General features: G+C 31.3%; 1 protein-coding gene across 1 annotated transcript; it reads right to left on the bottom strand.

Moving 5' to 3' along the window:
* Positions 1 to 16,142: 16,142 nt before the first annotated feature.
* Positions 16,143 to 17,892, bottom strand: LOC108478333 (NAC domain-containing protein 43-like). The gene is made up of 3 exons (XM_017780784.2): positions 17,429 to 17,892; positions 17,092 to 17,360; positions 16,143 to 16,963 (listed from the first exon to the last, which is right to left on the bottom strand). The coding sequence occupies exons 1-3, from the start codon at positions 17,694 to 17,696 to the stop codon at positions 16,265 to 16,267; spliced, it is 1,236 nt and encodes a 411-aa protein (XP_017636273.2). The 5' UTR covers positions 17,697 to 17,892; the 3' UTR covers positions 16,143 to 16,264.
* Between the last annotated feature and the right edge of the window lie 8,131 nt (positions 17,893 to 26,023).

Genomic DNA, 26,023 nt, shown 5'->3' on the forward strand with positions numbered 1-26,023 from the left:
TCACTTGTCTTGATCCGTAGAAATCCCTAAATTATGTTAATATCTCTTCCAAGACTAAAAACAACTGTCTCTAGGTTGATTAACTGAAATCTCTTTCTAATTAAAACCCCTATTGTCGTATTAACTTGATCTATGGATTCCCTTATTAGATTTGACTCTAATCCGACAGATTTATGTCACCCTATTTCTAGGGTTGTATGCAACTCCGCTTAATTATTCTAGATCTACTTTTAAATAGGGACTTTTGCTCTACTGAATAAACACATCAAACTTGAATTAATATCCTGAAAATATTAAAGCAAGAATTAATAACATATAATTAAGAACAAGAACAAGTATTTATCATATAATTCAGAAAATTAAATAATAAGGTCCATTATAGGTTTCATCTTCCCTAGGTATCTAGGGGATTTAGTTCATAATTTTGGGGAAAAACATCTCAAAAATAGGAAAACAACAAAACTTAAAGAAACCCAAAAACTTCGAAAGAAATTGAAGGGAGATATTCAGTCTTGAAGGAGATCCTGCTTCCGAGTTGAATCTCTTGGTGTTCTTCGAGTGATTTCTACTTTCTACTCTATAATCCCCTTAGGTCTTCTGCTAGTGTGTTTATATAGACTTTAGAATGCTCAAAAACCCTATAAATTGATTTTTTCTACATATTTGGGAAACAGGGGGTGATATCAACACATGCTGCCACATGGGTGTGTGGCTAACCCGTGTGGCTCACACGGGCGTGTGCTCAGCCTGTGTGGAAATGGTCTTGGCTGTGTGAATCCTTAAATCAGCCCGTTTTGTCCGTTTTTGGCCCGTTTTCTACTCTTTTTGTTCTCCTATGCTCTCCCAAGTATAAAACATGAAATTAAAGGATTAATAGCATCAAATTCACTAAATTAGATAATAAATCATCCAAAAACACGCTAAGCATGAGATTAAAACATGTTATATTTATGGTTTATCAGTTTTATTAGTATTATTTATTTGTGTTTATTATTATTTTTAAAATTAATGTTCGAATCTTTTTCTTTTTCTTTGCTTTTTATTTTGTTTTTTTGTTTCTAGCAATGTTATTAGAACCGGATCGGCCATTAAATCGATCGGATCAGAAATCGATCAGTATACTAATCCAATATAAGGTAAAAAGTTGGATGGACTTTGAACCGTTAAAAACCGTAGTTGAGACTGCCAACCACCAATTAATCAAATGGTTTTTGTATATTATGGGCCAAAATGAAAAAAACCCATTTTATGTTGGCCCATTTTTTAACCCGCCCAAAAGAAATAAAATAATAATAATAATAATAAACACCCACTGTCGAGTACCATCTTTTCCTATTCTCAATTCTCATTTCTTGCAAATTAGTACACAATGAATTTTTTTTAGTATTTTCACAACTGTTTTCTCCTTTGTAGCCATAGGTCTTGATTTCTTCTCTATATCTTTTCCAAATCTCTTCTTGATCTTTTATTGCTCAAGGTACCGATTTATAGACTAGAATGAAAGGGGAAGCCAATATTGAGAGAAAATTGAGAAGGAGAATTGATAGTGATGGGGTTTAGAAGTGAAAACCAAAAAATTAACATTAAGAACTAAAGTGGGGATGGAGGAGAACAGTTGAGAAGTGAAAATGAGAAGGGTGAAAACTAAAAAGTAGGTTTAGGGTTTTTTATTATTTTTTAATTATTTTGTTATCATTTCGTTATTATATTGTTTTTATATTATTTTTATTGTTTGGATATTGTATAACTCTTATTTTATTATTAATTTTGCTACTATTTTAGAGGTATTTGCTTGCTAAATTGCACCTATTTTAGTGTTATTTAAGTATAATTTTTATTTTTAATATCTTGAGAAACATTTATTTTAATATTTTTAGTGTAATTGATGTACTTTATTTTTAATTTATTTTTATATGAAAAAATAATATAAAACTTTTAATACGGCTAGACTTGATTTTAGCATTTTTATCCGGGTCGAGTTGGCCCAAGCCTAAAAATCGGGTTTAAATTTTTTACTTGGCTCAGCTTGAACTCGGCCCATGATTAACTCCACTCTTAAGTAATCAAATTTTGATTAAGTGTTTTTAATGTGAAATAGGTGTACGAGAGCTTAAGGCTTTGGTTTTGAAACCATTAGAAGATTAGATGAAGAACCAAGGCAAAGTGTAGCCAAAAACAACTAGTTTGGAGCCCCGATACAATAATCCAACGCCCTCGCCCGTGAGCAATGATGTCCTTGCGTCAACCAGTGCTTTAGCACAAGAAAAAAATTACTTATGCCGGTACCCCAAAGCCGAACCTCGATTGGCCCAACATCAAATTGCCTTGTTCTGGCTTGAAGTTTCACGTTTTGATTGTATTCCAAAGGAGTTTTAGTCTTTTATGAATTTTATGACATAAATTAAGTTTTTGTAACCTAATTTAGGTTGAAAATATATTATAAATATGCTATTTTTAAAAAGAGTTAGGATTTTTGGTCATTTGACTACTTTTGCTTATTTTGCTTTCTTTCGATTTTATGGCTTGCTAAACTCCATTTTTCTAGTGAAAGGTTTTATCGAAGTTTGATTTAATAAATTTGTGAGACTTATTTGTGCTTTAATTCTTCTTTGTTCTTTAGTGTTCATGTATCTTTTGTTTTAATTACAATGTCTTAAGTTTATTGAATATCTGGCCAGTATTCGATAGCTAAGAATGGTTGTCGAGACAATTAGAATAATTAAATTTGTAATATATTAATTCATTCTAATACTAGTGACAAACGGCATAACTCGTTTATGTTGTAATTTACGATTATGTGGTGTGGATGTGTGATCTAGCTTAAATGAACCCCTTTGAGGTGTGATGCGTGTAAACTAACTAAAAATTTAACTAAGGCAAGTGTACTTATCAATCAATAGAATAGCTATGGTGAACAAAGATATCGTTCCCACGAAGACTAAAAGTATTAGTAGTTATTGTCTTTCTACTATTTAACTGAATAAATCGAGTAATGGAATAAAAACTATAATTAACTAAATTAATTAACTAACAAACATAACAAAAAAAAATAGAAAAATAAATGATTAACAACCAAAAAGCGAAACAATACCCAGGAAAGAATCCACCTAGATTTCATTTGTTATTATCAATCTAAATTACGCAATTAGTTTACTTAGTATCTTGATCTGTAGAAATCCATAAATTATGATAATATCTCTTTCAAGAGTAAGAACAACTAACTTTAGGTTGATTAATTGAAGTTTCTTTCTAATTAAAATCTCTATTATCGCATTAACTCGATTTATGGATTTCCCTATTAGATTTGAATCTAATCCGGTAGATTTATGTAACCACCCCAACCTGACATAGATGATAGACACGAGCTGAAGAGATCATATTAATCACTGAAGTTATCCTGTCTTTCTCAAATATATTCTCAATTCTAAACTTGCTTTGTAGTAGTGAATATCTCATATCAATCAATTAAAAACTAACATTAACTTAACAGCGAAAAGTAAATAAATAATCTTTGTATAATAAATTAACTTGTGTAAAACATTTAACAAATTAAAAAGCATTCTAAAATCATTTTCGATAAGTAATATTAAGTATGAATCATTGTATCTATATAAATAACTATTAATAACATGCATCCTAATTATTGTAATTAAAAACAATTGCCCCATACCACGACTTTTAATAAAATAAAACAAAAATTGTAATAATAAAAAATCATTGGAAAGAACAACTCGAGACCCTCCGCATGTCAAGCTCGTACCCTAGTCCGTTGGGTTATCTAAAATGACGAAAAATAAGGGGAGTGAGCTATAGAAGCTCAGTGTGAGTCCCTCTATAATAAACTAATTCAATATTTGATTATAAACATTACGAATAGCAATCAATTTCACATATCAGTCAATTTAATACGGTAATTTGGGTTTGCTACTTAAGCAAACAAACATCAATATTCAATCATAATCAATCGGACGAATTCAATTATCAAATCATTATACTTTTCACAATAACCATATGCACATTTAACAGTTCAACCGTTTCGATATGTACCTTTCATGAGTATGCACAATGTGTCATGCAATGATCATTTGACATTTTGTTAAACAATTGATAATCTTACCCTTGAGCACTAAATCACAACAAAATAGGGAGTTCCCTAGAACCCCTCCACCAAACACACCAAATTGTGGACTTAATACCACAACAATCATTAGGTGTAGATAAAAGCTTTCGTTTTGATGAGGATCCACAACCGCTCATAGTTAAAAGCTGTCAGAAGGATCGTAGACGCCTAGTAGCAATAATAACGCAGTTGGAATCTGTCGTTCTATGGGTACACGTAAGATCATCGAAGTTGGAATCTGTTGAGCTATGAGTACACAATGAACATTCATTTAAATGCGGAGTCACGATCGCTCGCAGATAATAGCTATTAGAGGGATCGTGTAACACAGTGAAATTGTAGTTGGAATCTGCCGTTCTGGGGGAAAACAATAAATAATAACTATTATGCCGCTCAGTATGTCCTCAATAATCACATACTTTCAGTAAATGGAATCAATGTTCTAATCTTTCAAATTACCATTGTGTTGGTATCAAACAATATCATCCAATTTCACATACTTTACAGATTTTCATTGTGCATAAATAACACCTTTTTCAATACACACTATAAAAAATATTTCATACTTTTAAATCATACATAAACTTAAAATCTCAACACATTATACCATTCAGTCAAACATTCTCATATCTCATAACTCAAATATACAATTACAAACTCAATCAAACATTCATATTATCAAACTAGAAATTTTTCCAACATGTTCATCTTTTAAGGCTCGAAACATACCTAGTTCAACCACTCACAAAATCAATAATTTGGCAATTAAGCCAATCCAATCAGCAATCTAAATTATCAAATATAACATGATATTTAACATTTTCAAACATTTTCTTCCAATTTTCCTTAATAATTCCTTAAATGAACCTTAACTAAAATTCAGTATAAATTCAATCAATTTACCATTAAACGAGCCCCCAAACACTCACTTATGAGTTCAAACCAATCGTTAAAATTATAACTATTTTATGAATCCAAACTAGTTAAATTTCTTACACTGTATCGATGCGAACCATACATATAATCGTTCTTCGCCTTTACAGATGATTTGGGACGTTTGGGTCAGTACCTAATTCAATAATATACTGGAAAATAACTAGCTAATTAATGATTAAATTCCTTAATTTAATCAATTCATAACATTTTCCCAAAAACTTTGTGGAAACAACAAACTAGTTATCCTTAATTACACTTACGCTTCACGATTTGTGGGATCCGATTGGCTAATTGGTTAAGAACATCTCTCCCTAATTAAAATTGGTTTAAAAGCTAATTAGAAGGATTCTAGAACTGAAATTAAGGCTACAATTAATTGGGTAAGATTCAAGAAACAAAATAGCCCCCCTTTTTTGCACATAGGCGCATGCACCACCACACATGGTGGCCAAAATTGGGGTTGAATTTTAAAACGGTTTAAGATCTTATTAAAATATTAAAAAATACCTTTGAAATAATTTAAAACCCTCCAAATTCTAGATCTTGAAATTTTGGTTTTTAATTGACAAGATTAATCAAGAAATTGAAGAGAAAAAAGATCTTACCCAAGCTAGTCGAGAGAAACGACAATGGCACTTTCTAGGCAATGTCTAGGATCGATCTTGGAGTTCAAGATTTTAGATTTGGGGATGATTTAGATGAGGATAAATGGAATAAATATAATAAAGAATATGGTGCACAATCTTGATTCAAAAAGAAAAATAAAGAAATTGTAAAATGGGAGGTGTAGGCGACAACATTAATGGAGGAAAGGAAAAAAATAAAATCAAAGAGAGGGAGAGGAGGAGATGAACAGCTAGGACAATGAGGATGATGATGATTAAAGGCTGATTATTTTTAACCTCATTTAATTATATTAAATGCCTAGAGTTACAAGGCTTGGGTGGCACACACATTAAAAACAAGGGATTTTTGCCAAAAATTAAATTTTTTCGCAAGGGAAAGGGTTCAAACTTAGAAACCCATTTAATTTCCATGATTTGACATATTTCTTTTAACCATTAGGCTTTTTCTTCATTCTTGAAATGCTTTTGCAATATTTATTTTAAAAACAAGGTATGCCTCATACTAAGGTTTAAGGCAAAATTTGCAAAATAATAAAAAAGATGCGAGAGAAGGGATTTGAACTTGGGTTTCAAGAAATGTTTCACTAACACTTAACCAAAAAACCAATACCTCATTTATTTCCTAAAAATGTATAGATAATCTCAAAAATAAGGCATGATCACTCTATCTCGATTTACAAACTCGATTCTACTAACCCTGATTTTTGGGATGTTACACACCTGAAATCCAATTAATAACAAAGTGAATTGTGAACTCAATGCGTAAAAGAAGTTTGTTCAACTAAAACACATGTATAAAATAGTTTCAAAATTCAAATATTCGATTTGGTAACAGAAGCATTTCTAATTCATATTTGAGACAAATTAATTATCGATGCAGAAATAATTTCAGTTTCATATAAAGAATAGATCAGATTCGGATGCAGATATCTGTAACCCCTATCTACTACATACCATCTTCAACTATCCCAACACACCGTTAAGGGCGTTCAATGCCCAGCCAGCCCTACACACCATAGAGTGTCTGTCTGACACGTTTACAGGAACGTAGCTTAGCTCTAGATCATAATACGACGAAGCGCCAGAATCAAAATTATACACATTGTGGCATAGCCACTAGTTTAGAGTAGATTACTTCCTTCTTCATAATATCACAACCCATGCAGATGCAAAGTACAAATATCCATAATATATATTCAGTTATTCTAAATTGTTTCACAAGTAGATAACATAGTTCAATATTAGATTAAGTATCACAGTACATATATAGTTATGGTATCCATACATCTATCGCAGAGTATTAGAGAGTTCTCGTTCAGTCAAATTCAGATCATTCATACAGTGGGGAAGTCAATATCAATCTTAAGCAACATTTACGACCTCAAGAAGGGGTTTCAGTCCCCTTTTATATGCCACACGGCCTGGAGACACGCCTATGTCCTCTGCTCGTGTGGTTCTAAAACGTAAAAAGAGAGTTACACGGCCTGGACATACGATCATGTCCTTGCCCGTGTGACTCACATGGCTTGGAAACACGCTCTTGTGCTTGCCCATGCAGTCCTAAGTCACAAACAGTGAGTTACACGGCCTAGACACACACTCGTGTCCTTTTCCCATTTGCACCCTACATTAATATGGCCACACGTAGCTTGGACACACACCTGTGTGGCTCCAAATCGATGAACAGTGAGTTACACGGCCACTCACACGGCCTAGACATACGTTTGTGTGCCTAGCTGTGTGGCGTCAATAGCGACATTTTTGGCGATCTAAACTCCAAAATTTAAGGTTTTCAGCATGCACCTGACGATATTTTAAAGAAAAACAAACGTAGAGTATCCCTCAAGCTTAAAACAACCATCCAATCGTTCAAACAACCCAATTTAACAATAATGGAACACAATTAAACATAGAAGCTTATGTTAAAAATTTTGACACAAAACCTTTAACGAAACGTCACTTACCGAAAGATTACTCGTGACTACTCGAATTATTCTGTCGAGATTCACCACGTCCAACACCTATTCCTAAAATAAAGAACCAACATCACTTAACAATGCAAAATTATTCATTAACGCATACCACCAACAACACGACATCGTCGTTCTTAGAATTCTTAATGAATTACTACAATCGACATCATAGAAACAAACTTACCTGACTCGTACGACAGATCAAAATGAGAAGTCTAAAAATCAACAACCATGCTCATGATATGTAAAAAAAAAGTAAAAGAAGAGGAAAAGAAAATAGAAGGGGAAAGAAGAGAACATAAGAGGAAAGGAAGAAAAATAAAAGAACGTTTTAAAAATTTTTCTTAACCACCATCCAGTTTTCCGACAACAAGTAAAAATTTCTCCTAACGAATACAGTTGGATCCGAACTCGGAACCAGATAGAATACAAATGCTTAACCAATGAACCAGCATGCTCATTCTTGACACAAATTTACACAGAATTGCACTTAAGTATATAACACACGGATAGGGGTTGTTTTAAAAATAACAAAACTTCTGACGATGAGACTTGAACTCCCAACCTTTACTACAATAGCAAAACACAAAACCACAGATACATAAATTAGTTACTGCAGATTCTCACAATTAAATTCTCAAAATTTTAGGGCATTAGAGAATTGGTGAAGTGCAGGAGCCACATATGTGACTGGATCGTGTGCGTAGCTCCAGGCAGTCTGTTAAATGAAGATACGTGGGGAGACAGGGGGACATAGTCATGTGTGAGGTCGTGTGATCCACATGAGCAGGCTACACTCTCGTGTGGTAGGCCCTGTGCGATTGGGCAATTTCGAATTTTGACTCGATTTTTCGTAAAAGAACACACACTTGATTTTTTCGAGGTCTCGAGTGATTACCCTTCGTTCAAGCTCAATCCAATCTCCTACAGGGGTAGAAATTTTGATGAAAATTTGGGATGTGATTGACAATAATAGATTTTGATTCGGGAACAAAAATAATTATCAACAATGAAGAAAAATATTTTCAAAGGAAAAGATGAAGAAGAAAAAGGGAATAAATAGAAATAAGGAAGATAAATTCTATTAGGATTTGAAAAAGAGTAATTTGAATTCTAGTTAGGATAAGAAGATATAAAGGTGATGGAACTTTAATTCTATTTGAATATTGAATAAGGATAATATATAAATTCTAGATAAGTTTGATAATCAAAATCCTATTATGATTAGGATAATGACTAAATGGTAAAGGTTAAGCAAACTTTAGAGGGTTATTTTGGTAATTAAACCATTATATCGGAATCAACAAAAATGGAAAGGAGTTGGCGTGACTTGAACCTGGGTGTTCAATCATGTTTTTTTTCTACCATTGGCTACTGCCTATATCATATTCTTCCTAGTTCTTAATGTTTTCGGTAAGTTAAATTTTGGGAGTTGAGTTGCGAGGTTATTAATTAGTTAAGAAAGTAATATCAAACGATTTGCCTATTGGTTACTAAACAGGTAAGGAAAGATTGGTTGACCGATGTTGAGTTAACAACTAAAACTAATTTACTAAAGGCATTGAAGTTATATTTGTGTCGATGATTGAATTCATAAATCAAACAAAGATTCACATTTGGCTAGAGTTTTTTCTAAAAGCTTTTAATTATTGTCTTCTTTGTATTAAGCGTTCAATTTAAATTAGTTTTTAATTTAATTTTAGTTTTCAATTTAATAAAAAAAAACATTTCAATTAGAGATAGCAAAACAAGCCTGAGCCCGAAAGCCCGTATGTGTCGATCCGAGCTTGTAACGATCTGAGTCTAAGAAAGCTCGAGTTCGTAATAGATCCAAGCCTTAGATCGATTTAGTCCAAGCCCGAGATAAATCTGACCTAAGGCTCAAAAAGCTTGAATTTATAACTGAACAACCATAATATAACTTAATAATCAATACAAATTTATGTTATTACTTAAAATAAAAGTAATAAATAAATGATAATTCTTTATTCTTTGAAAATGTATTCATAAGCATTGCATATTTACTTTATTGCATATTTACTTTAAAATTTTATTCATAGAAAAAGTAATTAATAATAAATTTTCATGTTAAAAGTGAAATAAATTTTAAAAACATTAACTTAATGTAAAATATTTTTAATACTATAATTATATTTATAATAAACATATAAAATTAAATATTATTAAAATCTATAAAATTAAAATTTAATGATAATATATTATATTATATAAATATTATCGAAACTAAAATTAATTACCTAACATGATTCTTAAACCGATATACTAAATTCATATATTACTAATACATAAAAATATAATATATAACTAGTACTGAAAATAATAATTCACATATAACTATTATTATAACATAGATTATAATTAAAAAACATAGCATTACATGCTATTGTAATGTTTAATCATCAATGCATATATATAAACTATAAATATATTATATGATATGATATATCATTATATAATATAGTAGGAAGGTTAATTTTCAAATGTACAAAAAGTATAGGGATGTACAGCATAATAATGAATATATTATGTACTATTCTACTATTATAGTATGTGATATAATATTATAGATTATAATAAAATATTTAGCATCAATAGTTATGTGTAATTTAGTATATTAAAACACATGTTTATAATTATAACTAGTAATGCATAAAATATTATTAAAAGTCTAATATATTAATAAAATATTATTTTTATTAAATTAGATTTTAAATTGGGCATTAACTTTTACAAATTGTAGTTGAGTATTTTGGACTTGAGATTTGGGCTACAATTAGTTTATTTTGTGTTTGGACAATAATGAACATATTATTTGAGTTTAGACTTAGTATAATTAATTTAGTTTTGGAATAAATACTTTAGAATATGAGTATCGTGTTTATAAATTTAATAAGAAATTTTTTAAAAAACTCAATTTTTCAATATAATATAATAATAAACAATAATAGGTATTTTTATTAATTCATATAATATCATATAATAATCAATTTTACATACAATAATCAATTTAATTATTTTATGTAAAATAAATTTATTAACTATATATAATTTATGCTTTTATAAGTCAAATTTGAATTGTATTTTCATCGTATAAAAATAAAATGACTTATTACATTTAAAAATAAAATATTTATAACTTATAAAATTTAAAATTATTTGAATCCATCATAGTCTGCCCAGTTTGATTCAAGCCCAGCTTGATTCAAGCCCAAATCCAAAAAAATAGTCTAATAAGGCCCAATCATTAAAAAGTCTGAGCCTGTAATAGATATGAGTATAAGAAAATTCGAATAAAAAAAAATTGAGCTCAAGTTAGCCTGTCCTCAAGAAAATCCAAGCATGAAGTAAAACCAATCTGAGCTCGTCGGTTTGTTAGCTCTAGTTTACTTGTTTTTACTTGGAGGAACAAAATTATTAACTATCTCTATAAATAAGACTCTACTTACCACTTTTATATAAATCTTTTTCGAATAAATTTTATTTTTATAAGTACCCCTTTTTAATCCAACCACAAATTAAAATTATTCAACGTGCTCCCTATTTTGACATAGACCTAACTCTTTGCCCGAACGGTCCGACCCCACACTTACCTAACATGATTAACTCTAGTTTTCATGATTTCATCTCTAATTGTGATTTAGCTGTTCCAACTTTGACTATAACCCTTATGACCCATCGACGTTGATCATGGCCTTGTTTCAGCCCTTGTCGGCACCAAATCCCTTATCTCCGCTTTGCCTCCACTTTCATACTTGTGGCTTAGTGACGTTAAAGGTTGTTTTTGTTTTCCATGACTTGCAATTTCATGCAAATTGATTCATAATCAAGTTTTAAGTTTTGCATGACAGCTTCAACCCATTTTTTTTCCATTGTCATCTATTATGGAGGAAAAATAAGCGGTTGACTTGGATAATAACTTTTAACTCACTCAAATTTATTAATTATATTGAATTTCGATTAATTTTTTAAATAACAATATTACTTTTTTCCATCACAATATTTGAGGGACATCAAAATGGATCCCCATAAAGGCTAATACCACAAATATTATTCTCTCATTGAGAATAGACAATACAAATAATGAATGTCCCAGACATATTGCCATATTGGTTTAAATGTCTTTTAGTGGAACTTTTTTCTTTGGGGAAAAAATAAAAGTTGATGGGATAATATAGCACCCAAATTCTCACCTTATTAAAATCATTTAAAACAAAAATATTGGGTATAATACATACACCATAAGACAAACGTAAGGAGGAGAGAAAAGCATTTTGGAGGGGTGATTAGCGACAAAGAATCTCTGTATTATCGGCTTCTCAACTTTATCCTATATGATTTACCCTCCATGTTGTTTTGATTTTGTACCATGGAATCTGTGATTTTCCTTTTCTTGTTTTTAATTGCCGCGTAGGGGAAAGGGCATTGTAATCAAAGTAAGAAGAATCTATTACAGGGCTTGTCAGATGCTGACTTTTAACCAGTGTAATATGTTGTCTGAGTTACGGGTTAACGGTTTCAAACTTTAGAGATGCATTAGCAAACATTAATTGACACATCCACTTTATTACTTTATATCTTCGCAGTTTGGTATCCTATCGATTTCAGTGTTGGGGTTGTAGCATACAGTGAGGATGCAATGACTTGTTTAATTACAAGAGATAAAAAGGTGGAATTGATGTTTGACTTAAACTACTTTTCTTCATTTGTAATTAAATACTATATATGAGTGTTTAAGTATTTAAGTTGGGAGTATTTCTTGGATCTTTAATTTCATTATGTACTATGGATTTTGATCCATTATATTCTAGTTCTCTGTTCATGTTTTATATTGGTTTGATTTCATTTCGTAATTATATGAATAAGTTTTTGTACTTATATTGTATTGTATTTATATTTATAAACTCTAAAAATAATTGTATATAGTTTTATGTTAGTGTAATTATGCTCTCTCGTCTATACTCTTTACACGTTTAAAATTTAATCCTTTTACTTTTAATTCTAAAAATTTAATATTTTTACTAATTTATTTTAATGATTAAAGTCCAATTGCTTTTAATTCTAAAAATTTAATATTTTTACTAATTTAATTTAATGATTAAAGTCCAATTGATAATGTTGTCAAAGAAATTATATTAAACTGGATTATATATTTTTAAAATAAAAAATTTTCCTCACACAACCAATTTAAAGCCACATAGAATTCATGCAAGTTAAAGCCAAAGAAAACACCACTCCACAAGTGGGTTTACCATACAATAAAAATAAAATAAAATAAGTTAAATAATACATAAATGTGATATTTGTAACACTTTCAACCCACTTATAAGGAATAAAAACTTTATCAAGTGTATCAAATAATTATCCTTAAAATCTTATATTTATATACCCATATTTTTAATTTTATTTACTTTGCACATATATATTACTCTAATTTTCTATTTAAAATGCAACATTTAACTCAACAAATGTAAATTAAATAAAATTTACAAATCCACAACTTTATTTTACCACTATAAATTTAGTAAGTTAATATTTAATATTTGAGAACCAATCGAGTAATTAGATTTGGATGTAATTGCCTGTAATTATATAGGGTGGCATATTTAGGTAACCATTGTAATTGATAGGTCCCACTAAATTTGGTGTAATTGGGGCACCCTAATTATGCTTTTCAATTCTTAGGGACGAGCGAGAATAGAAGTAATTACACCCATCAAAAAGTTAATTTTTTATACAAGTTTAAGTTATAAATTTTTATATTATAAGCGTGAACATGTATGAGTGTTCGATATGATTATGATCAAAGATTTATTATATTATAAATCTTTAAAAATTAAATTATAAAAATAATTTATATGTATTTTATAATGGTATGAAAGAAATTATATTATTTAAATTCAATTTTTAAAGCTATGATCTATTAATTTATTATAAAAATAATTTACATGTTATAAAAGTGTTATAATATATTTAATTATAAAAGTTATGGCAAAGAAGTATAGACATAACTTATTTATATGTCCATGTTATATATTATAAAATAATATACTTATTCGTAAAAAAATGTAATAGTTTTTTATTATCATAACTTATTTGTAAAAGATAACTTTCTAAAATTATAGAAAAAATATATTATTTATAATAAATGTTATAAAAGTTATTGGACACTATAAAACTTTTTTTATAAAATTATATATTATAAATTTTATTTTATTTTTGACTTAATTTACATATTATAAAAGGGTTATAACTTAGCATTTCTCCAAATTAAGTTTATATAAGTTTTTATGATTAAGGCTATGGAAAATTTGTACCGTGAACCCAAATATTATGTGGTAGATGTTAATTATACAAATACAAAAGGTTTTCTTGCACCATATCGTGGGGTATGATACAATTTGAGAGAATGGAGCTAGACACAATGATCAAAGACGACTTATGAACTCTTTAATTTAAGACATTTAAGGCTTTGAAATGTGATTGAAAGGACATTTGTTGTTCTAAAAAAAAATATTTCTCATATTAATAACATCACCTTAGTATATCATAAAATAAAATAAAAAGGTTGGATTGTACTAGCATGTTGCATACTTATACTTCATTCATAGGTGGATTTATGATAATTTATACTTCGAAGAGTACATGGAAGAAATTTTTTTTGATAATCTTTGATATAGATTCAGATGATGATGATGAACTCGATTAAAAACCAACATTTGATTAAAATGAGCTTATGTTAAATATTAAAGAGGAAATAACTCAACAAATATGGAACACTAGAATACTTATATAAAATTTCATATTATGTTTATTTTTCTTGTTATTTTTATTAGTAATCATATTATCAACTACCTTTTGAACTAACATAATATATATATATATATATATATATATATATATGATGATTTGATTTTAATTTTGTTGTTTAGAAAAAATTATGATCCTAATAATTTTTTATAAAATTACAATATAATTATACTCTATTTAAAAATTATAATTGTTTATAATTAGAACAGTGTGTAAGTATCTTTAATTCAATTACTCTCTAAACAGTCACTTCATCGTTTAGCTAATAAATGCATGTATCAACCCATGGCTAAACATTGAATTATTTTAATCCAAAAATAGTTAGACACCATGGCTAAGTGCAAAAAGGTGCAACATCCCCTTTTTTTTAATGCAAAAGTTAAATTTGTGTTTGACAGAATGTCTGAGATAATAAGAATTAGGGGAATCAATTGGGAGAAACCCGAGGCTTAATTCATGATTAAGGAATACCGTCTTTAATTTCCTACTTCTCATGTCTTCCTCATATTCTTCAAGATGTTTGAGAGGGAAATTTTAATTCCATCTTGTTATACAAATTTGGGTTTTACCTCTCCATATTAGAAGTATTAATAAGTCGAATAAGTCTGATTTATATAATATTAATATCACACTTAATCCCCTAAACTCGTCTGTTCAAAATATAATATTGAATTTTATTTAAATTTATTCATAATTATTAATATTTAAAGTAAGTTATTGTAGAACAGACAATTATTATTTTAAAATATAATAATAATTATTATTATTATACTATATTGAATCGTAAATTGATTTAACTGATTTTTTTTCTATTTTGAAAACTTTATAATAATTAATTCATTGATTGGCCATAGAACCATACTGTATACACAGTGAAAGCTTAATACAAAAAAGAAAAAGTGAAGAGGCTTTTTTGAGACATTGTACGAACAAATTGGACGTTGTCCGGTCGGATATGAAGTACGTAGGTAAGTAAACCTTTTAATAAGTTTTTTTTTCGTATCCCATGGTTGGTGGCATGGCCTAGAATCCCGCTAGCCTCTTTATTGGATTTTATTTTTATTTTTTTAAATGCTCAAAACATTTTGAAAGAATAATTGGTCATTGGATGAATACAAAATGGCCCCCCTCGTTTTAGCAAATTAATCATTAACGTCCCTTTTTTCTAACAAGAACCAATGGTGGTCAAGTAATGAGGCAACATTTTTAACACTTTCATCAATATCATTAGAACATTCTCCCTTCTCTCAACAAATGTGATCAACCCATTTGTACAATAAAAAAGTTTAACCTACCAAGTAATCATACTCTAATACACTAGTCAATGTTGACAACTGTTACAATAATGGTTAAAAATTTTGTCCTTCAAATAAAAAATAAATGGTCCATTAAGAATGTCTTCAAACACCTAAAACAATCCGACAAGTCATGTGGTTGAAGGGATAAATAGGAATATATGGCCACCTTGATGATCATTGTACCTAGGAGATAGAAAAGAAAGGTTAATTGAGATTTTTTCTTCTTGGTGTTAGAAAAGAGATAATTATCAAATCACCTAGAGTTTTCTAGCTAGACAAGAGATAAAAATTATGAAAAAAAAAAATGGTGGACATATTTATTAATTAAAGTAAAGATGATGATTGACAATGGCATCCCATCTAAGAATAAATTTCCCTTTTTTAATTTTTATTTATATATATTTCATCAACATAACTGTGATGTAATACTCTAATAATAATAACTTTGTGACTTTAGGTACTAAGGTATGATTATAGATTTTGTTATACACTAGCATTAACCACGTGGCATAGTGGGTCGATAACGGATGATGACAAAGATGATGATCTGGTAGTGAAACTAGTCCAGATGTCTATTGATGATGATGATGATGGTGATGTTGATCGAAAGGCTGGTAATTCAAGATCTTGATGATCAGTGTTGTTGGTGTTATTGCAGTAGGCCATGTGTTGGTCATTGAAACAAGCCAGTTGTCTCGATGTCTCCGTTTGTCCATTGAGATGTGAAGCTACGAGTCGGTCGAGTGCTGCCCAGTTGGTTAGCCCCGAGTCATTGTTATAAACCGAGTTGAAATCACCACCACTCACCGAGTTGATGATTGAGCCTTCGTTTTCTGTCATAATGGGTTGGTAACTGCTGGCTGAGTTTGGACTGTCTAGACTTGGCAGCTTCGTGAAGGAGTCATAGTAGCCATTGTTGTTGATAGCAAGCTCCATGGACATGACAAATCTCGTGTTGTTATTATTTGCTTCGTTGTCTTCCTTACAACTCCTTCCCATGTATTCAAGTATATGTTCCAAGGCTCCTTCATTACATGTGTTGAACATATGCAGGTTCCTGGTTTTTTCAGACAAGGATGTGCTAATAGGGTTTTCTAGGGTTTTATGATGATTTTTCTTCTTGAAAATACGACATACCACCCATCCTTCTTCTTGTGTCCCCTCCATCATACCATTTGACACCTTCATTAAAAAAAATGTACTATTTATTATTATTTTAACGAACAAAAAATAGCATCAAAATATATTTTAGGACCCTATAACAATTTTTTTTAATATTATGACGTAAATTTGAGCTTTAAAAGGCTTACGTTGGTTTCAACGATGTTATCGTCTAGTCTATATTCATGCATGATCCAATAAGATTTTTGACCATGAGGGGCTCTCCCTTTGTAAAACACCAACGTCTTCCTCATTCCAATCCGCCGGCAGTTGCTATATATGACCTTGTCACGGCCGGTGGCTTTCCAAAAACCCGCCGCCGTGGCACGGTTAGTCCGAGTCCCGGTCGGGTACTTCTTGTCTTTGTGGCTAAAAAAATACCAATCATTCTGCGGCGTAGTTCCAATCTTGCACCTCTCTGTAAATAACAGTGGAACATAAATCATGGTACTACACACACACACACACACACACACAGATATGTACCTTGAATATCCCATGGCTCGAGCTTGTTAAGATCAACCTCTCGAATCACATCTAAATCGATCTTCTCATAAGAAACCTTCTTTCGGAGATAGTATTGTAAGAGCTCCTCTTCGGTGGGATGAAATCGGAATCCGGGAGGGACTTGGGATTGTCCGTTTACAGATATGTTCATGTTCTCCGGCATTTTAACAAAGATGGAAACTATATAAGTAGAGGAAGATTGAGAGAGAAATAATAAGTGATGATATATGCCAAATGAACTTTGCATATATGTCTATATATATGTGTGTATGTTGTGGTACATAAATAGACCAAAAGATGCAATGAAAGTTTATGCGTGTTTATGATGGGGGCAAGTGTGGTGATTGGTAAAGGGGGTATTTTAGGTTTACTACGCTTCGAGAAGAGCCAGCTTACCTAGATAGATAGTGAAACGACATTGTATTAGGGAATAGGGTGGAGGTTCTATATTGTAGGTGACAAAAGGGAGTAGGGGCCCAAATGGACGTTGTGGGCAACTAGAGTGCAGGGGACATGCCTCCATCAAAACTATGACCTTCGACCTTAAAATGTTCTTAGAAAACCACCTCTTAAACTACCCTTCCATTCACCTCCTTTCATTTTATTATATCTCAAAGACCTTTGGTTTTCGGTTAAATTTGGAATTAAAAGTAAAGATCGTACTAATTATAAGTTTTACTAACACTATTTTCTCTATATACAATACTTAAACCCAAAACGTTATTTAAAGAGTTGATACTCTTTATCGCACAAATTGAAAAGCCCTAATAATTTATTTAGATACTAAATTTTGTCAAATTCACAAATGAAAAATATATATAACAAATTAAAAATTAATATAACAACAAAAAGTGGTTTCAATTGAATCGGTAAAATTCAAACCTCAATAACTAATTTTTTAGATTTTATACAAAAAAAGAAGTTAAAACTACCCCAAAAATTATTAAAAGTGAGAGAGTTTTTGATAAATTCATTATTGAGTTAATATACTAATTAAAGATCAATAACATACATAGATCAACAAAGAGTTTCACCCTTTCAACCCCTAAACCACCCCAAAAACAAAGATGGATGATGGGCTATGCAGCAAAATTTGAACAATGTAAAAAATCTAAAATCATAGCAATATTTACGAAATTTAACCTTAATATTTAAAATATAAAAAAAAATTCTGAACCGCTGTTTTAATCTCAAATTCCATTTACTTACTCTTCATAATTACAATGTCTTCACTTTCATCTTTACATTATAGCAAGTATAAATGTGAAAGGCTAATGTATGGTTGTAGCTAAGCTATTTTTGTAATAAATAGTTATGTCAATATCTCTTCTAGACATTTTTCTTGTATGATGTGAACTGTACTTTTTAATGGTCAATAAATATGATGAACATTGCCACTTACTTTTGGTCACTTCTTTAGATGTTAAGAAGATGAATCAATCTTTTTAACACAACATAATAACAAACCGAATTATTTCATTTTTTAAAATTAAAATTTCATTAAAAAAAACAGGTATTTACCATTGAAAATTGGGATTTTTTTTAACTTTATTATGAGCAAATGTCACTAATAGTGGCACGTAATTGGGGCATTTAGTTTAGAACTTTTAAAGGTCACCATTCTAATCATTTTAATTATGCTCTAAATTCCTTACCTCCAATCATTATTTTTGGTTGATAAAATGACGGTCCAACCACTTTATACTTTAGTTACTAACCATCTTTATTTTTCGTACCTTATAGTTATCTTTATCTTTCAATTTTATCTATAAATATTTAACATGTGCCACTTGTATATCATATATTGTTTAGTATTTATATTAACTAGTAGATTTTATGTATTATGGTTGTTGGAGAAATAGCAAATCATAATCGAATAAGATTTTTCGATTTTTTGTGTTTAACTTGTTGTCCTAATAATTTAGAATTATAGATTTTAGTTAAATTTTTTGTGATGTAAATTTAGATTTGGACAAAAGATTTTTATCTTGGACTAACTCAAATTTAATAAATAACTTTGAACATTATTTAAGTTTAATTATACAAATATATAAACATAAAGCTATATATATTTATATATTTTTTGAAAATAGTGAAATGATTTATTTGAATAAGCTAAGTTAGGTTTTAGGTTGCAGCTCGGTTCATGGGTACCACTAATTTGAACTTAGTGTGTATTATCTTTCGATATAGAGGTTTGAGAGTTTATAGGCAATTTTAGAATTGTGTAAATATATATAACCAAGTGCATAAATATTGATTTTTGGTGCTTTAATTTTGCTCTTAGTCCCTATATTCTTTGATCTTCTAAATTTTAGTCCTATTTTTAATTTTAGTAATATAATCCCTCCACTTGTTTGATTTAGAAACTAAATTCCAATTGATAACATTGTTAACTAAATTCTATTAAATATGAATATGTGTTACCAAATTGGACTTTAATTTTCAAATAACACCGTCAAATATTAAAGTGTCAAGTATTCATATTTAATAGAAATATATTAATTTTATTATCAATTAGATTTTAATTTTCAAATCAAATAAGTATAAGACCTAAATTCTAAAAAAATACATATTTTAAAATGTCAAATATTCGAAAAGTATATAGAAGGAAGCATGATTAACTTTTTTTCATTAATAAGCCTGGATTGGGATGATCTCATGCATAGACCTATTCATTGGTCGGGTTATTCGTCCAAGCCCAAAGGTCCACCCGAAATTTGGGAGGATTTGGGTAAAAATGTTAGGCCCAAAAAATGGGCTTGGGCAAAAAAAAAGGCCGTTTGAAATATTGGTCGGGCTCAAGTTTGAATGTTCAAGGCGGCTCGACCCGTTTTAAGTTTATAATACTTTATATTATATTATATTTATATATTATGAAATGTAGAACACATTAAAAAAAATAAGCCTATACTAAATATGTAATACTACTCTAATGTAAACATTAAAACAATGTTAAGATGACTATAGAAAAATTTCAATAAATAAAAGGTACAAAATTATTAAATATTAAAATAATATAATATAAATATATTTTTTAAAATTTAAAAATAATATGGGCAAGCCTAAAACAAGCTTGGATTAGTCTTTTATCGATATAGGTGAGTTTAGGTAAAATTTTAAGCCCATATTTCAAGTTAGGTCAAGCTTAAGCAAACATAAAATATGTTAATACCATAATTAGACCTGGCCTGAACTCACCTACTGAACACCTCAACATAGAAAAAATTAAGTGATAATGAACAAACATGTTGTCAATTTTATTGAATTATGTATGAAAGACAAATGATATCACTATTGTCGGGTGTGAACAACTCATTGTACTAATTTTATGGAGAAGTCAAGTTTCATCATACTAAAATTTGTCATATGTTCCAATGATATGATCGGTTAAGGAATGAGATTAGGCAGTTTGTCTTCGTAAGAGACCCCATAAATATCAAATCAGCATGAACATTCATATAATTTACAAATGGTTGATATATAATTTGACATACCATTCTAACAACTTTGATACCTATTTATGGAACTTAATTGGTTTTGATAACAAGAGGCATAGATTTAATAAGTTATATGCTAAATTAAGTAGAGAGGAAATCAAAAAAAATTCTTTTATGAAATTTTATATTGTTGATGTCAAAGTAAAATAAAAAAATAAAGACTTAAATTGAATTATAAATTATAAGAGAGTTGAATAGGTAATTTATCTATTTTTTTTAATCAAGGACACTACAAAGCCCTTTGGGTCCATTGATGTTATGATAGTCAATACTGTACTAGTCGGTACGTGTTGTTCCAATCTTAAACTAGTGACAAGTAGTTTAAATTCTATTATGGTCAGATTTTCAATGCATTCCAGTCATTCTAGTGTGTTTCGACCCGTTTTGACTGCTACCAACTTGTGTAAAACAAATAGTTAGAAAATTTTAATTTAGTCCAATTTTGATATGCATTATCTATATAAATAGAATATGATATATGATGGTTGGATTATTAAAATATTAATCAAACAAAAATTTATTAAAGTGTATAAAACTACTCTAGTTTTATAACTAATTTTACACCAGTGTAAGTGGATCCCTCTAAAAAATATATAAAAACATTGATAAACCCGAAACATTACACTGAAACATACCAATATTATCAATACAAAAATAATACATCCATTAATATTCTTATACCACCATCCATGTAAGAACACGTGGCAAGCCAAAAGGACAACCGAACGGTAAGCTAATTGGTTACAAACCGAGAAGCCACACACAAGTCCTCCCTTATAGAGAGACTATCCGAAAAAATGAAAGACATCCAATATCCGAGTCCTCAAGCTTCCATTGGGAACATGAAGTCGGTCACCAAACAACAAATGAGCTCAACTGCTCTATACCATCAAGTCAAAGTGAATGACAAGACCTACCCCTTCACAGACATCCACATCCCATCGAAGATATTCACCCCACACGTTTTGTAATGATAGTTAGATGGCAAGTCCAACACGTTAACATCATCTTACACAGGACCCTCACCAATAAATACCTTTAGGAACGATAAAGAAATGATCAACTCTCTAGATATACCAAGCTAACATTTTGTCATCCCACCTCCAGCTTACAGCCTTAGCACTTTCCTCACCATCATTCTTTACTACCTTCAGCTCTTCACATCAACTAGGTGAACTAGCCTCTGTGACATCTACCACTCTCTCACTATCCTCTCTTCCTTGTTGTATCACTGTATCAACAATTAGTGCGACGGACGTAGACCTTATGGCTTCACAATCCTAGTGTGGCACCCTCGTTGACCCAACCAGCCTGACCAATGACCCAGCCAACCAGATTAACTCCTCCGCTTTACCTAACTCCTTCATCCTGTTTATTTCAAGAACTTCCACTAGTTTGAACTCTATCTAGATTCCTTCTTCTTTTGTCCTTTTAGGAACACTTTTGTAATGCTTGCATGTCCTCCTTTCCACCCTAGAAAAGCTAGTGGGGATCTTGAATGATTTATTGGTTTCCAACCCTATCACCCCTATTGCACCAACATGAATCACTCCATCAACTACGTTGATTCCACCAGTTACAGCATAGCATCAACCACAACCAAGTGTGTCTTCTCCTAAACCTTTTGACCAAATAACTCATTACTTGTAATAAGCTATAGCTTGCCTCGTCGCCACACCACATTCGCCAACTGTGACTTCCATCCCACTAGATCTGAGTTATTATTAGCAAGCTTCAGGACCTCAGCCTCATGATTAAGAAACTCGAGAAAAATACCTTGTTTGGAATAGTAATTTTCCCAACAAGAGTGCCACATAAATGAACAATAAGAGCAACAACGCATCTTTGATCAAAGGAATGCCTAGAACGTGCATCTTATTATAGAGTTGAGAGCTGCATAAAAGGTCCTTAAGTAAGAAAACCTAGCATTTTAGGAAAATGACGCCCAATCTGAACTCCGTGAAGAGCATGAATATAACAATTTGGGCAATCTCTACAGAAGTAATGCTGACCTTTTGGCCATATCTCAACATTTTTAAGGCAACAATATCATTTCTATAAAAGAACAACTTAGCAATTCAAAGTAGAATTGATACAGGAAGTGAAAGGGATGAAAACAAATTAACCTATCTAGAATTACCCATACGAGTCATTGCCCTAGAAGCCTTCAACAACCATAAGCATCCTTCAAATTTCTAAAGTTTGTGTAGAACAAATCGGGAGATACGAAATACCATCAGGCTTAGTATAGAAATCACATGAACATTCTTGGTGCATCTAATGAAATCAAGTGCAAAGTGTAACACCCCAAACCCGGACTAGACGTTATGGCTGAATCTAGCGATGTCACATGATAGTGCTTTAGAAATCAAAATGATGTTAAGACCATTTCTCCATAGGTACCTCTTTTCATTATCTTATGCTATCTTCTAAAAACGTATAATTTGTTTTCAGTCATTAACCATTTTCAAAATGTTAAACTTTTCAGAAGCTTTTAAAACGATTTCGTATGCGTGGTAGTTTCATAAAACATTTGATTCTTTTGAATACCTGAGTTTTCTTACTACTAGTAGTAAAAATCGTAAAACATTGTAAAATCCAAAACTAAGAAAAAATCCATAAAGGCCTTAATTACATCAAATCTTCCCCAAATATAAATTAAATCATAAGAAAACAGAAAATAGTCCAAGTGGAAAACCATGTGGCCACCGTTGAGTCTTCTGCTGCTCTGACCCGTCTATTACTGGGGATTACCTGAATAGATACCTGAACAGATAAAATAGAAAAGGGGTGAGTTTTCGCAAACTCAGTGTGTAATCCCCACAGATAAAACATGCATTCAATCATACATAAGAATACAGTCTGGGGCCAGAGCCCATTACAGAAAAAATCTGGGCCTTAGCCCACTCAGATATAGATGCAGAATAGATTATCAAAGTCTTACCCATCAGCCTCTACACTCCATCTTCGTCCAACCCTACACACCATGTGGGGATAAAATCAACCCACCCATCCCTACACACCAGCCTGTACCACAATGCGGCACATAATCAGATAACTGCAGCTGAGCTGCTAGATATCAAGCTTAAAAGCCTTTCAGAATACTTCCTCCAATATAACATCAACCTAACCTCGATGCAATGTAACATGCATAAATGACATGCTAAAATGCAGTCTATCAGATTATTCAAATAGTTCAGATTTACATACTAAGTGTCACATGCTTAAATCATACATCACATAATCAGATATGAAATTAGGAATCTAAGTAATGCTTACCGAACCTATGGCAGGTCACAGTTGACTTGGGCGACCCGTGCAACCTTACAGAGTTTTCTAGAAAAATGGGCTCACACGCCAATGTGGCCTGCCCGTGAGGCCCACATGGCCCAAATTGGCCTTGGTCGTGTGGATCACACGACCTGGCCCAGAATCCACACGCCCGTTTGGCCCACACGGCCCAATCGATTGAGCCCGTGTCTCGCACACGGCCTCACCGGCTATCACACAGCCATGTCACGCGCCCATATCTTGTGCGCACGGTCTGGCTCATCAATCACATGCCCGTATACTGCCATACGGCCTACCACACGGGCAACCATACGCCCATATGGCATCGACAGATTTATTTTTTGGCTTTCGTCGATTCTCAATTTTTGTATTTTTGGGTATACACCTGGTATCGACTTGAAGCTAAGACAACCCCGAGCACTCCAGAACCTATTATTAACCGATAAATACCAGTTTAACACTTAATACACAATAAAATCGAATTGAAATGGAGAATTCCATAAATGCATAAACGGCTTACCGATAACAACTGAACTCAATCCCGATTCAGGTCGAAAAAGCGTGACTTCCAGCCTATCAGCCTCCTCCTAAACATGAACTAAACTCATTAAATAATGATTTTACAGTCCCAGAACCAAAACGCTACAAACACACTTACTGAACGCGCGATAACGCCGTAGGACAACTGAAGGCAATTTGGAAACCAACGAAAATAACGAACAAGAATAGGGGAAAGAGATAGGGAATTTCGGAAGAAAGGGAGATGGGGAACCCGGATTTTGCAAAAAGAAACCAAATGGGATAATTCTGATATCCCCCTTAATTCTCTCCACCAAATCCCCACTACTCAGAATTCTATCGCCACTCAAACTCCTCCCCAGAATCGTGCAAAAATAAAGCCAAAGCCAAGAATCAAACTCAGGACCTCATACAAACAAGCACTCCACCTAACCACCAGACCAGCAGGTCCATTCTGATATGAAATTACAAATACTTAATATAAGCCTGTCGACTAGAAGTTAAGGCTTAATTCAGGAAAAAGCCAAAATTTCCTAAAGCTAAGGCTTGAACTTGGGACCTCACACACGCACCCAGAACACTTAACCACTGAAGCAGATACACAGTTATGTGTCATAAATTCATAGAAACAAAAATACAACTTTTGAGGCATTACACAAAGCCTTCTTTATGACCCTCTTATAAACAGCTCGATAGTAGTACCTATCGTTGCCTCAAAGATCCATCCACTTTTTCGAGCAATTGGTTTGGAATTTCATGAGTCACTTTTTGGCCAAAAAAAACACTCCAATAGTCTCCAACTTATTTGATAACCATCTTCTTGAAAATGAGTTCTCTTTGTAATTATATATGATGTTTCAATGTAACCACCATGATTATAAAATGAGTAAAAAATAAATGGGCCATTCAAGCCTTTATTGTCGAAACCACCCATCAACATCTAATATATATCATCATCAAGAATACTGCGAGCAAACTCTCTCATCTCTATGAAATGGTGCCCAAGTTTTCTAAAGGAGATAAGGTTGTGAAGGTTCGTGTTGATTTTTCTACACCAGCTACCCACTAAGCCAATCTCTTTTGACTATTGCCTCTCAAGAGATTTCAAGGCTATTAACTACCAAGGAACAATCTAGATATTTTTGGGTTGAAATGTCTTCATAATGTTCAAATATCTATCTCTTAGCTTCAAAATTTACTTTGAATCGCTCGATTTCAAGTTTGGAAACTCAATTTATGAGTATTTTAGTGAATACTGCACAAA

This window comes from Gossypium arboreum, chromosome 12, assembly GCF_025698485.1.
Source record: "Gossypium arboreum isolate Shixiya-1 chromosome 12, ASM2569848v2, whole genome shotgun sequence".
Taxonomy (NCBI): domain Eukaryota; kingdom Viridiplantae; phylum Streptophyta; class Magnoliopsida; order Malvales; family Malvaceae; genus Gossypium; species Gossypium arboreum.